Genomic DNA, 14,291 nt, shown 5'->3' on the forward strand with positions numbered 1-14,291 from the left:
GTTTCTTTGTTATTGTGGTTTTTGACGTGTAGTCTTGTAGATGGTTGCCAACATTTTGGAGAACCGTACTGCCTCCATCTTCAGGTTAGAAAACGAAGGGCATATTTAGAGTGCAGCTGAATAAAAGAAACTTGTAGCTTGGAAGTATGTAACAGTAAAACATCTTGTTTCAGTTGAATTCATACTTTTGTTCAGTTGTTGCTCTGGAGCTGAAAATATTACAGTAGTTTTCATAATCTGAACTTGAAATTGATTAGCCTGAAGATGGGTTTCTTTAAAAAGTTGGTAACCACCTACAAGACTACACAACCAAGATGAGCAAACTCTGAACTTTCACCATCATGAAGTACTTCATATCTCATGTTTCATCCTGTCACTTTTATTATAAAGTATTAGAATCAGCTTTCATTGAGGGAAGAAATACTTGCTGCCTCCATCACCGTGAATGGATAATGAAGATGAAGGAGGCATCAAGTACCTCTGATACATAGGTAAACTACTATCAGACTACATGGTGCTATAACCCAGAGAAATATTCAGGAATGATAAGTTTGAAAATGTGTGCAGTGTAATAATTCTGGCATGTATATGAGAATTTGATGTGTGACCTCTTTGAATTATACCAGTGATGTCACAGTTGTTCGGGTCAATGGCCTTGGCTTAAGCAGCATGTCTGCTACCAGTTTGGCTGGTTGGTGACATCACAGAATACCTCCACCTTTTATATAAACCTGAAGGTTCATTACTGTGCTCACATGTGTGCTACAAACTCTTATCCTTAACCAGCTAAATCCATTTTACTCTCTTAATACCCTATTTCTTTATAATTTTAATATTATCCTGCCATTGTTCCACAGAATTCATACAGCCCTATATAACATTTCATAGGGGGTTAACCCCTACCCTACTCCATAAGTAAATGTCCTTGCAAACACACAAACTGTGTAATCTATATATTCTAAAACATGTTCTTTGCACATGAAGAAGGTTATGAGGTGTATAATAATGACACAAAATATATACATATATACAAATATATACTTGGTCTCAAAAAAAAAAAATTGTAATAGCACCCAGAAATGATCTGTAAAGGCTTATGTTGAATTTATCTTATGTAAGCTACACATTACAAAGATAGAATTTGCGGAACAAGTGGAAAGATTGTAGTGCCACCTGAAAACCTCTCATTGGTTTTAGTCTTCTTTAAGTTGCTATTACCAAATAACCAGTAACTTAAATCAAGAAACTTTGATGTGATGCACTTTTCGACTGTTCATGTACATATGTTGAGAAAATATATCCTGTTATATTCATATAAAAAAACACTAATATGTTTATGATGGAATATTGAGCAACTCTACAACACAAAAATCGGATATTCTTATAAGAAGTCAAGTCCAAGTAATTAATGAGTGAAAACAAATTCAGTTTACAGATACCACATTCCGAATTTTTCCTTGCATAACTCTGATACAGAATTTATTAGTGTTGTTCAGTAAAACTATTATAACACTTTGGAAAGATGTGCTTTGCAGAATCAGTCCAGCTATTTAATTGTCAATACTTACAATGAATTAGGAACTATCTTCATTGTAAATTCTGTCAGCTAATACAAACTGCCAGATTTGAGTGGCCAGATGAGCTTTGCTCTCTCCCAGCATTGTGCTCATCATTTGCCAGTCTTCTCTGCTTGCACCAGTGTCCTGAATTAGTTGTAATTTCCGATAAGCTGTTGAAAAACACATAAACCAGTAAACCACTTCACTTACTTCTAAGAGGTATGAACTTACAGTGGCATTACAGAACTACTTTGTGACAAACAGGTCACATAGCAATGTTAAAGTAGTGAAAAAAAGAAGTCACATTAGCTGGACAGGGGAGATGAAATGCATAAAGAATTGGTTTGGAAAGCATGCTCTTGAAACACTAACAAGTAGAGAAGAGCATATAATGAGGAAATAGGTTGTGGCAGACAGATTAAACTGGTTGAAAATTGTAATATTCTGGTATCTTCTATTTAAAGTAAAGGTTTTATTAGAATTTGACTTACTATGCACAGAATCTGATAAATGAATTAGGCTGCATAACAGAATCAATTATGTTTTCAAAATATTTCTTCTTGAACTTGGCAGCAAGGTTAAATTAGGAAGTCTACTAATGTAAATAAATGATGATAAATTTAATATAGTTTATCATGATCTCACAGATTTCATGGTTACAGTTTTTACTGTCCATCAATATGTGCTAATAAAGCTAATTATTAAGAATATATGATTTAAGCAATGTAACATAATCTTGGCCTTAATATACAAGTTAAAATAAAATATAAAAATTAATGATAGTGTATGGTATCACAGAGCCTTTAAAGAAGTTATACATCCTTTGCTGCTGAGATATTTATTTATTACTGAATATATTCATGAAATAAAGAATAATACTTCATTTCACTTGCCATGTAGGAAATTTTCAACACCCAATTCTCGTTCCAAGTCCATTCTCCGTTCTTCAATATGTGAAAACAAGGTTCCATCTTCATATCTTATGGCCTGTCCAGTTTGATCTGGAAATTATTTACACATAAGTGTAACAATTAAATTAATATAATCACAGTACATAAAAATTATGTTCCAAACATACAGCTGAATGAGAATGCAGGGGTGGAGAACAATACACCATGATAACCATTAAGGAATGCATACCTTTGAAAAGACTATACTGCTACATGTATCAGTGATGTTAATATCTGAAGGTGTGCCTTCCTGCCAAGCATTTCTATTGAGATCAGAAAAGGGAATACAGAAGTTTTCAGACACCACATGAAAAGTGAGTAACTAACTGAATTTGTGGTTCACACAAAAGACAAATACAGATTCAATCTTCATTAGTGGGATTTTTCTCTTTTCCACTACATTTAGAATGAGTGTGTTCCATCAAGCCTCATACCTATTCAACACTAGGCTTGCTTTTTCTGGAAGTAAGGCTGCCAGATGATGAAGCTGATAACTTCTAGCACTGAGTTTACATGGCATCACAACCAAGAATGTCACAATCCACATTTTCACCACTATAAAAATCTCATAACAGCTTTCTTCTTCCTGAAAGGCTGTATTAACCATGCATGGGAATTCTAACAATACAGTACAAAAACTGAAGACAAAAAAGATATGAATCAAAATAAAATTGACTTCACAACTTTCAGCATATACCCCAATAATAAATTTAATTGAAATAAGTTGTTACAGATATGAAACATGCAGACAAATGTAACATTTCCATTACAAGTTAATTGTATGCACTTTATGAAAAGGCTGCATCAGTGCTATTATCTAAATGCCATGTTGAGCCAACAGAAAATAAATGCATCCTGGAATATTCAATTTAATGGTCTGTACCTTTTATGTTGATTGTTCTGTCAGAGTGGCATACTGTCACCACATCTCTGTCCTGTAAATAAATAAACACAACAATGAAAATCATGAAAGATAAAAGCTTTGTAATACTTTTCAAACAATGAATCCTCATATAATAAATTTAGATGCAAGAAAGACAAGTAGCCAGTCACGTTCTTCAGGGTTGTGACACTGCAATCTTGCTGGTGGTTACCAGTGTCTCAGAGGAATGTACTACTTTCATTGTTAGGGCAGAAGTGAGCCAAGACCAACCAATCACAAAGCTAAATAAGGGCAGTCTTGCATACATTGTAAAATATCCCTTGCTATGTAAAACCATTCCTGTGTATGAAACACAGCTGGATGGGATAATAGGAATGGGTCAAAAGGAAGGAACATAAAAGGGAAAGAGTTTTATTCCTTCATGATGCAAATGAGAGGTAATCTTTCCTGTTCATGCTGTTTATTTATGTATAGTTTATTTAATAATGCCTTTTTAGTAGCTCAGACTATGTAGCATCGAATGAGAGGATCATAGTGAATAAAAAGTTGGAAAGATGTGGAAGGAAGCAGTCATTGCCTAATTTATAATACTCTCCTGGAATTTGCCTGGAGGGACTGGGAAAAACCACGAAAAACCCCAGCCAGGACAGCTGGTCTCCAGGCCAAGACCTATCGAATACGAAGCAGGAGTGCTAACCACTTGATCATATTGTTGGGATAAACCTCAACATCCATCACTTCCCTGATACTGAATTGAAACACAGAATTTTTATGACCAACTTTTAAAATCCTTGTCTTTATCCTCATGAAGATTTTTCTATTTCTGTATCAAATTCTTTTTGTCACAACAATTCAGAAAGTCTGGAAGCAAAGATGGAGCCACTTTTATCAAATGTGTGCCCCATAGCAGGGAGCCACTGAAGAATCATTATTTAAAAATTTACTAAACCAGAGTATGTTTTTGTTAAATTACTGAGTTACATATAGGCTTTAATGAGTTAAGTCTGGAGATGGTTGGATTTATTACATGTGCTATATATATTTACCTCAAATGTTTTTATTTTCACATCACTCATACTTTGCACAAGCTGTAATGGCACTTGAAGATGAAGACTGGGCGTAAAGATCTGTGTGAGTTCTGGAAGTGATACTGTTCTTCTGAGTGAGTAATGGAATTTGCATGATCCTGTAAGGATAAACTGCAATTACTACAATCTCAATTATGTTTCAGCAGTAAGAAACCTAACTTATATTTGAAGAGGTTTCTTTTTCAGAGTTCAAGATCAAGTTTCCTGCTTAAAGTTTATTTCATTTTCTGTCTCTCCAGCTAATTATCAAGATGTTAGAATTCCTTTCAATTCACCATCTGTAATAGTTATTTTGAATAATATTTTTATTGCAATAGTTGACTGAATTACTAATTGGTAGTAAGGTTCAACACCACTAACACCAAAGCTCACCACTGGACAGGTCACAATGCTAAGCCATTTCCATCTACCACCCATCTACACACCCTATCTTGAGCATATCTTAATATTATCCTTCCACATTCTTGGTCATCTGTGTGGTCATATTCCAAACGTTTCCCCACCAAAATTACGTATGCATTTCTTGTCTGTCCATCCTAGCTACATTCCCAGCCCACAACACCAATCTAACTTTCAAGCTTTTGCTGTCCGAATAATACCAAGTGCTCTGTATAAACCATGATGTTATTCACTGTGTAATATTTTACATTGTTCACTTCATTCAAACTTTGCAGGTCCAAATATTGTCCTAAGCACTTCTCCCAAACACCTGAAATTATGCCCTTCCGTTAAAAAGAGGCCTAAGGGGCAGTGTTTATATAAATACAAATAGGACAATATTATTGTTTTTGTGGTTGATAGTTTCATTAAAAGTAATAAATTTTTAAGGATCATATTTTGCAGGCTGAACCTATTCTGTTTGCTATGTTTTTCCCAATTCTTCAGTAGTCTATTTTTAGAACTTACGATTTGTTGGCAAAGATGCCAAATTAGTAGGTTCATTATCTGGTGAAGAAAACTGAACATCCAGCTCCTGTAATTTTGCAGCCACTGGTCTGAAATCCAGTGGGGAAGCAGTACTTTGAATTTTGGAGTTGACTTGCTCAGGTACATCAATTGTGAATGGTGGTAGTGCACATGGTAGAGAATCTTCTGGTATATTATCATTCTTAGTTTCTTCTGCAGTTCTAGCTTCATGCATACATAATTTATGAATATAATATGATGGCCTTTTCAATTTGCTTAAAATGTGAATAGATGTGGATGATAAATGACACATGTCTGGGCATAAACCATCTGCCTTAATACTACTACAATTTAAATTAACTTTCTGAAGGTCATGCTCTGTACTTTGAGCTGTATCACTGTTTGACATATTCTTCTCCTCATAGGAATGTGCCAAATTAATATGTGGGTAAAGGAGAGACTCTGCTTCTCTATTGTCACTATCCACCTCCTTTAGAATGTAGTTGAATTTTGTGGCTTCTAGTTTTGCACTTTCCAAAACACTGTGGTGATCTTTAACATCCACATTTGTGCTTGTTTTGTTTCTGTTATCATGCAAAATACTAGGAAGTAGTCTATTAAATGTTACACTTTTATGTACCGGATATGAATATGGGCCTCCTGATGAAGGTCTCGTTGAGATTTCTTGGTTTGTGTTCGTCCGTGAGACGCTTGAAGCTATAGCTGACTTGGGACGTATCCTCTGCTCAATTGACTTTTTGTTTAATGAGGAAACCTCCATGGAATCACAATGACTTTGGAACTTGACTGCTTTTGGTTTGGTAACACCATATTTTATTATAGGACATTTCACAATTGTAATATTTGTCTTTTGTAGTATCGGTATTGCTTTCTGACTTTGTATCTTATTTGAACCTAATTCAGAATTGTAATATCTGTTACATGTATCTGGAATCTCTTTTAGTTTGCTACCTTCTTTTTCATATAAATCTGTAGTGAAATTAAACACTCTCTCAGTTACAGCACTGTTCTTAACTTGGGTTCTAACACTGTATACTGATGTACATGGCAAGGACACAATCAAAGAGTTTTGAGTATTTTCTTTGTTTTCCTCTCTTAAACCTGGAGACTCATCACAGGCTTTTATGCTTCCATTATCACATTTGAGAATACTGTCAATTTTTATACCTAGGCACTTTTTATGTTTGTCACAATCTGAGCTGTTATGCTGGTACATGTTGTCAAGTTTGTTGGTTTCAATGGCAGTACTGCTGACTTTATATTCTGTCTGATAGTCCTTCAGTCCATTCTCATGAATCACATCAGCTGTTCTGGCTACTCGTATTATTGGTAATCCATTAGCAGATACTTCATCTGAAATATGTTGTAATAGTGACTGATTATTATTGTTTACACATGTTTGTGTCATATCACTGTCCCCAGATGTACTATTGACTGTGGTAGGTTTGTCAACGGACACCATACAGAGTCTTGGAGAAGGTAAAGGAGAATGTCTTCTCTTGCGATCTTCACAACTTGATCGTCTTTTAATTGCCCTTTGTTTCACGCATTTTCTGTAAGAATGATACTGTGTTGCTGTTTTTGTCCTTCGCTTTCTATGAGGTGGGGGTAAAAACTCATCACCATACTGTGTAGCATGCAGGACTACAGGGGCATCTTGAACTGCATCAAGCAAAATTTGTGTCTGACTCAGCTGATTTTTATATTCGCCTTTCAACTTTTGATCCATCTGTTTATCTATTTTTGGTACAAATGTTTGTTCTGAACTTTTACATTTCAAATTGGAGTTCATTGACTCCTGGATGACAGTAGCATGTGCTGCAGCTATAACACATGAAAGATCAGTTTGGGTGAATTTACAATTTATATTGTCTCTGCACTGCTTACCTTCAAGAATTACATCTAAAGTTCCAACAGGGCAGTCAACATTTTCACTAATAGTATGTACATGACTCTCTGATTCCGTTGTTACTGTGTCAACATGATAAATGTTTGGTATAGAGTAAGGTCTTTCAATGCTATAAGTCATATTCATAATATTTACTTTGTTCAGAGTATCTGGACTATCCCACTGCTTCCTGTCTCCATATTTTATAACAATATCAGCTGATGATGTTGAATCCATGAGGAAGCCTGGTAACTCCAGTGATGCCTTACCTAATTCCAAACTAGATTCTTTCTTCCACTTCCCTCTGGTCTTAAAAGTTTTGTTTTCATATTCTCTGCAAATAGTTTCATTTTCATTAACAACTTGTATCTTACTCTTGTTGCCTGCTAAAAAATCTGCTTGCTTTTCATCTGAATTTGTGGTATCTTTCCATTGTTCTATAACATGTGATTCATGAGCTGCTTCATCCAATTTAATCAATTTATGGCCATCCATGGGTTCACTGGTTTTGTTGTCTATAGATTTTGTACCTCTGTTTCCCAGTAACTTTTTCTTTTCTTTCTCAAAGGCTTCCATTCTCTTTTTGTCAATTCTTGCTCTCACTCTACTCACAATATTTTTAGTGATAGTATTCTCTGCTTCCAACTGTTCATTGTTCATTCCTAATATACTCTCTACATTCCCATCCCTTGGGTCTCGATCTGCAGTGTTCAGTGTACACTCAGGCTGCATCCTTTCCTTATTATTTGCATTCTGTCGATGTCTTTCACTGTCTTTCTTTCTACTTTGAATCATAAGCTGTCTTTCCTTGAAGTTTTGTAGTCTTATGGTATGAAATGATGTAAGGAGTTCTGAATCAGACACCATGTTTGTAAGCCTGATCATTGTTCTATCGAATCCATCTGGGTTTTCTTGTTTTACAGGAAGTTTTCCTGATTTGTATTGTTTTACATATGGTTTCTCTGATTTCAGCTCCTTTTTCTTGTTACACAGTGTTTGTACTAAGCAACTGGAGCCTAATGTTGCAAGAAAAGTATTTTCTATACTTTGTATGTTGCAGTTCTCATGTACTGCTTCTGATGTAGCAATAATCTTACCTTTGTTTCCTTCATGCAATAAAACATTCTCAATAATGCAACATTTTTCAGGCTCTAATACATTTAGTGCAATGACACCTGCAAATGGTTTCATTATGCACTTGTTAAAAGCTTCAGTAATGTTTCTAGGTTGAACACGATGTTCCCTATTGATCATGTCAATACTGTGTCTTCTTTCCGAGTCGTCCACTACAGTTGAACATATTGAAGACTTTATCTCATCCATTTCTTTATGAACTTGAGGCAGAGCCTCTTCTGACACAGTACTATTCAGTCTTTCAGTTACACTTACTTCACTGTATATTTGTCTCTTAGATACTACTTTGTGTTTAGACAACTGTAACATTTCTGGTGCAGGTGAAGCTACTACTGTCTTCTTGTCATCATATTTACATATTCTTGTTTTCCTGATAACCAATGATGATCCATATTTCAAAGCAGGATCAGTTACGGCTGTTTTTGGCCTTTTGGCAGGCATCTGAGATTTTGACTCTCCAAGTTGATGAAAATATGGACTGGTTATACCAAATTCTTGAGCTTGCTGTGTTTTTGTTAGAAACTTCGGAATTTTCTTTGAAATAAATGTTTTCTTCAGAATAGTATTAATGGATGGCCGCTCTTGCGGGTTTCTTCTAAAGAGTTGTTGAATCAGATTACGCAAATCATTGCTGTAGCATGATGGAAGCTGAGCATATGAGCCTCGAATAATTTTTACAATAAGGTTCTTCATATTTCCTGCCACAAAGGCATGTTTTAGTGCAGCCATCTCATAAAGTATGCATCCTAATGCCCATATATCACTTTTGTTATTATATGGCTTGTTCTCACAAATCTCCGGTGAAAGATAATATGGCGTACCAATGCATGTTTTTGCAAGATCTACTGTGTTCTTCAGAATTTTTGCAATCCCAAAGTCACCCAATTTGACATTATTATCTTTAGTGAGGAAAATATTTTGGGATTTTATGTCCCGGTGAAGAATCTTACGATCATGAACATGCTTTAGGGCAAGGCATATTTGAACAAACCAACTGAGAATCATATCTTCTGAAAAGTATCTTCCCTTCTGAGCATGTTCCCGAATCTTGGTATACAAATCTCCACCTTCACAGTAATCCATTACAATATAGAGATTCCTATCATATTCAAATGATTCTTTATATGCTACAATATATGGATGCTGCATCTTGGCGAGAACCTCAACTTCACGCATTGCTTCATCTTTCTCCTTCTCTGTCATTCTTGACAAGTTGGTCCTTTTTATTACATAATGAACTCCAGTCCTTTTTGATCGGACCAAGTAAGCAGTTCCAAATGAACCTTCCCCAATCTGTTTTTCTTTGACATATCCATCCATTTCTGTAACATTAACACACAATGATCAAATTAATTTACATATGTCACAAAGGCATAATAATAATAATAAAAACAAACTTTAAGGCATAACAGCAACAACAATAATTTTAAGATTATTATTAACCTTTATAAACTGTGCATCACATCACAAGACCATTAAAAAATCTGACCAGTACCCACATTGTAAGGGGTGTCAAATCCTGTTCTTGTACAATAACAGTTAATAATGAATTATTTTTATAAGCAATACCTGTGACGTCAGATGTGTACATAACATTTTCTTAAGTGTCTTACTTACCAAACTGGTTCTGTCCTATACTTTTCCTTTTAATCCTCCTGGCCACTTAATATGACAAATCATGAACACTGACAGTAATGCCCATCAGAGTAGCTGTTTATCGTGAAGGGAAGAGTAGCACAGAAAAGTACTTAATCCATTAAATAAAACAGTTGGCAAATCCTCAGTTTCATTAAATCATGACTTCAATACACAAATAATAAAATGATCATTTCAGAATAATAATATGCATGTTTGAAGCATCCACATAGGTGATGTTTGAACTTAAATGACATTTATAATCATATATAAATACAAGAAATGGCAAAATAAAGCTGTCTTGCAATTCTACTGTAACAGCTCAAGTAATCTAGCACATTACACATTTACAATAGCTTTGTCCTTCTTGTGTGATTTCCATCTTTCAAGACAACCATATTGCTCCTTTTTCATCAAGATGTTTCACATAGTAAGTAATATTTTAAATGTCATTCATATAAAGTGATACAGATAGAATACAACTAAGCCAAACAGTTCTGGTATGAAAACAGCATACACACAGATAAACACCAATTTTTTAATTCAAGTACTTCAAATATACTAATCATTTAAGATTGCTGGAGGTCATTCTTTTATTAGAAAAACAAATAAACTTTAAAGTATCAGATATAATTAAATGTTCTGAAACGTTAACACAATATGTTTAGATTGTTCTGTAAGATTCATTTCATAATGGTACAATATTAGTTGAAATGCTATGCCACAAAATGCAAATGCGACTAAAGTCCAAAGGCTTAGATTCAATTACAATTGGAGCTTGGAGCGATGTGAAACCTTTGTTACTAAGTGTTACAGGTTTTTATAATATAACATTGAAATTCAGTGAATAAATGAATTAAATAAATACCAACTCAATAATGCTAATAAGTATGGATCAGGAAAATACGATGCTGCTTATCCCAACTACTTACCTGTCTGTTTAATAATGCCTTTAAAAGTTTATATATTATTGTACTCAAAAATGGAAAACTTATAAATGTTTAACTTCAGAAGCCATATAATTCATTATTATCATTCTACTGAGAATAAAAATAATCTTAATTAGCCAAACAATATTTGCCTGAGGCTTTCACATCTTAATCAATGCCACCTGCTGTTTCATTCTCTAAAACTCTTCTTTCCCCTTTGATATTGCCACTGTTCAATAAAAAAAACTACATTTAAACCCTGACCACCTCTCACACTGGTATTTTGTTTGTTACTACTTTGAATTGGCCTTGAATTTGAAAGCACTGGATCAATTTCCCATATAGATTTTACATAGACAGAATATGTGTGTGTGTGTGTGTGGACAGAGCATGCTCTGTGAAGAGGATTGGACAGGAATGCCATTGTCAGTGAACAAATTGCATGCTTTCAGCTGACATTGATTTTCAGTAGTATTGCCAGGCATTTTAAAACTTCCATCTACCCATGCACTTGAGATTTTATATATTTTAAATTCAGAACTTCAGTCCATGAAAATATTTGGGGATTTGGGACATGAAAGGAAATTAATACCAACAAAGTTATGTTTCTTCTACAATGTTAAGTATACATATTTTCTAAAGACCTCTGTTTTTGTCACCTTACAAGCACCTCAACATAATGGTTTTTAATTGTTTACATGTTAAAATGGTATGTTATCTATACTTACTCATTATTCTGAAAGGGAACTTTTAAACATACTTACTGATGTTATAATAGTTAAGAAGAATCCTTTCTTTTTCCTTGTTGACACAAAAGTTCTTCTTAGTATTAATAACAACAGGATGCTCACTTACAAGTTATGACAGTTGTTTCCAAAATATATTTGGCAAAACAAAAGAGAAACCACAGAACAAATCAATATAATAATTGCACATGCTAACAGACAATGCATATGTGGCACAATTAATTGTTTGCTGTTGAGCAGAATAAACAATCCTTTCAACTATAAGTTTCAACTATAACTCACTAATAATTGTTATTATTTGGAAAAAATAAATTCATCCCATTTGGAGCATTACAAGAATTTGGAGAACTGAAACAGTAAGTACCTCTTTCCCAGATATAACTAACATTTATAAAAATACATCCATATCAAAAATGTACTGACTGATTTGTATGATACTGTTCCTGTCTTCTCAAATAATTAAAGATAAATAATATGTTTGGAAGTTGGTAAATACAGTGCAACTACTGAGACATTCAAAATACTGACATTGTATCATGTGCTAACATGAAGATTTATGAGTAGTTTGTTGTGATTTTCACAGGCACAAACTTCAAGGGTAAAGTGACATTCTTGCAAATTGTTTAAATGTTTCTGGGAGTGATTTCTGGAATAAACTACCACATATCAAATACATATGTTAATAAATTAGCAACAGTTACATCACAACAATTATTTAGTTTTCTTGGCAGTATAAACTTTCTTTAGTCTAAAAATCTTGCACAAATATCAGCATTACAAGACCACACAACTAAAGCACAAATATAACTGTTTGAGAAACTGCCAATAGCAGAAATTTTCTCAAAAAAGGTATACCAAAAGACATACAAACAGAAATGAAGTACATAATTTGGACTGAACAGCTGTTTTACATCACTGCAATGGTCATATGTCATTACTGATGCTGTTTACACTGAAAAATGAATAGAAAGTAAGACATCTGAATACAGCATTTCTTCACCACAGCCAAAAACGTGTTCTGTGATAACATATTGCATCATTTATGTGGAGTATCAATGAAACCATATTTTGGCTGCTAATATTTAGTCTATTAAATAAATCAAAACCCTGTATAGTGTACTTTAGAACAAAGCACAGAAAAGTACAAAAAAAATGTCTATCAATTTTATGGCAAGACAAGGTAAACAAAGCAATACATGGCCAGCAATTCCATGTCACATCTCTGCTACTGCCCAAAATGATAGGTAGTACCATCTTCTCATGAAAAGCAAAATCTACTTTGACAATAAGTGTTACATATGCATATACTTCTGTATGCAATGTGGACTTTAATAGGGTTTGATGCTGTTAAGTATGACAGTTTATTTAAATACAAATACATCCTTCATTTGCTTCGTAGATAACATTTTATGTTCGAAACTGACACTTATTCAGTAGCTTCCATGCTCATTATAATTGCTTAAAGAGGTAAGTAGTGTATAGTCAGTTTTCTGTAAACTCCTGCCTGTTAATTTAGATATAGTCCAGTGTACTGGTCTAGCAGATTCACAAAGCTGTTCATCAATACTATGGGAGCAACTAATATGGTATATCTTGACTGACACTATAGCAATTAAAACAGAAAGTAGACAGATTGCCTCATTAAGAAAATTGCTTCCTTATGAGTGTGGGAGAAATTAAGAAAAAATCAGTCAGGGTAGTTGGTGTAACAGATCAAACAAAAAATAAAGCAAGAACTACACCACAGCATTTATGACAAATCACGACTATAATTCTTACTCCAAGCTATCAACCGTTCAACATATTATGATTTCCCTCAGTGCTTACAGGAAAATGTTTGACAGATCCATGCTATGACCATGACTGTATACTCCCCAGTCGTCTATTATGTCACTAAAGTTGGCAAACAGTTGAGAAATCTTTCTCACAATAAAACCACAAACATTTCACAGAAAGCATATGAGAATTAAAGATTTTGTAGTGTCACTGTGAGTGTCATCACTCTTTACTGAAATAGTTTAACCTTTATCATAAGGGAATAAAGGATTTGACAACATGAAACAGGGGCTGCCAATCAGACTTTACCACCACACTTAACAGTTTAGTGATATGCTACTATGACTCAGAAGCGAATGGTCTACTTATAAGATGTGATGCATGGCCAATAAAGTTAAAAGTGTGAAGGAAGTATCTGGTTCCTCTCAATGTCTTTACAGGCCTTCAATTCCGATTCTTTTTCACCTATCTTATGTAACACATCTTAAAAGATTCTCAAGAATGTAACATAAATCTGCTTTATGAAAATATTTTATAGAACACCAGAGTGCAAAAGTAAGATATTACAACCAAAAAGGAACAACAATATGCCCTAAGACAAAGGCAGCATCTTGCATCTATTGCATATATGGTATACCAGTTTTGGAAAATCATGTTTAACTACGTGTAAAGGCTTGAATTGCAATCATGGCAGGAAACAGATGAATCAAGTGAAAACTAGACTTGAGGCAGTAAAGGTTGGAATAGGATGGCCAAGGTTACCAGGTAAATGCCAT

At 34.2% G+C, this 14,291-nt stretch overlaps 1 protein-coding gene across 2 annotated transcripts; it reads right to left on the reverse strand.

The window, feature by feature from the left end:
• Window positions 1–358: 358 nt before the first annotated feature.
• LOC110833256 (uncharacterized) lies at window positions 359–14,202 on the reverse strand. Of its 2 annotated transcripts, XM_087350271.1 has the most exons (6): window positions 10,997–14,202; window positions 5,387–9,751; window positions 4,439–4,578; window positions 3,393–3,444; window positions 2,453–2,560; window positions 359–1,729 (listed from the first exon to the last, which is right to left on the reverse strand). In XM_087350271.1, the coding sequence occupies exons 2-6, from the start codon at window positions 9,747–9,749 to the stop codon at window positions 1,575–1,577; spliced, it is 4,818 nt and encodes a 1,605-aa protein (XP_087206397.1). In that variant the 5' UTR covers window positions 9,750–9,751; window positions 10,997–14,202; the 3' UTR covers window positions 359–1,574. The 2 variants fall into 2 exon arrangements, 1 of the variants encoding a protein (XP_087206397.1); XR_015535476.1 differs by lacking the exon at window positions 359–1,729 and having other exon boundaries at window positions 2,480–2,560; window positions 2,944–3,444.
• Between the last annotated feature and the right edge of the window lie 89 nt (window positions 14,203–14,291).

The sequence above is a fragment of the Zootermopsis nevadensis genome, unplaced genomic scaffold (assembly GCF_977971745.1).
Source record: "Zootermopsis nevadensis isolate Lab colony 2312 unplaced genomic scaffold, Znev_1.0 Znev_ptg000017l, whole genome shotgun sequence".
NCBI lineage: Eukaryota > Metazoa > Arthropoda > Insecta > Blattodea > Termopsidae > Zootermopsis > Zootermopsis nevadensis.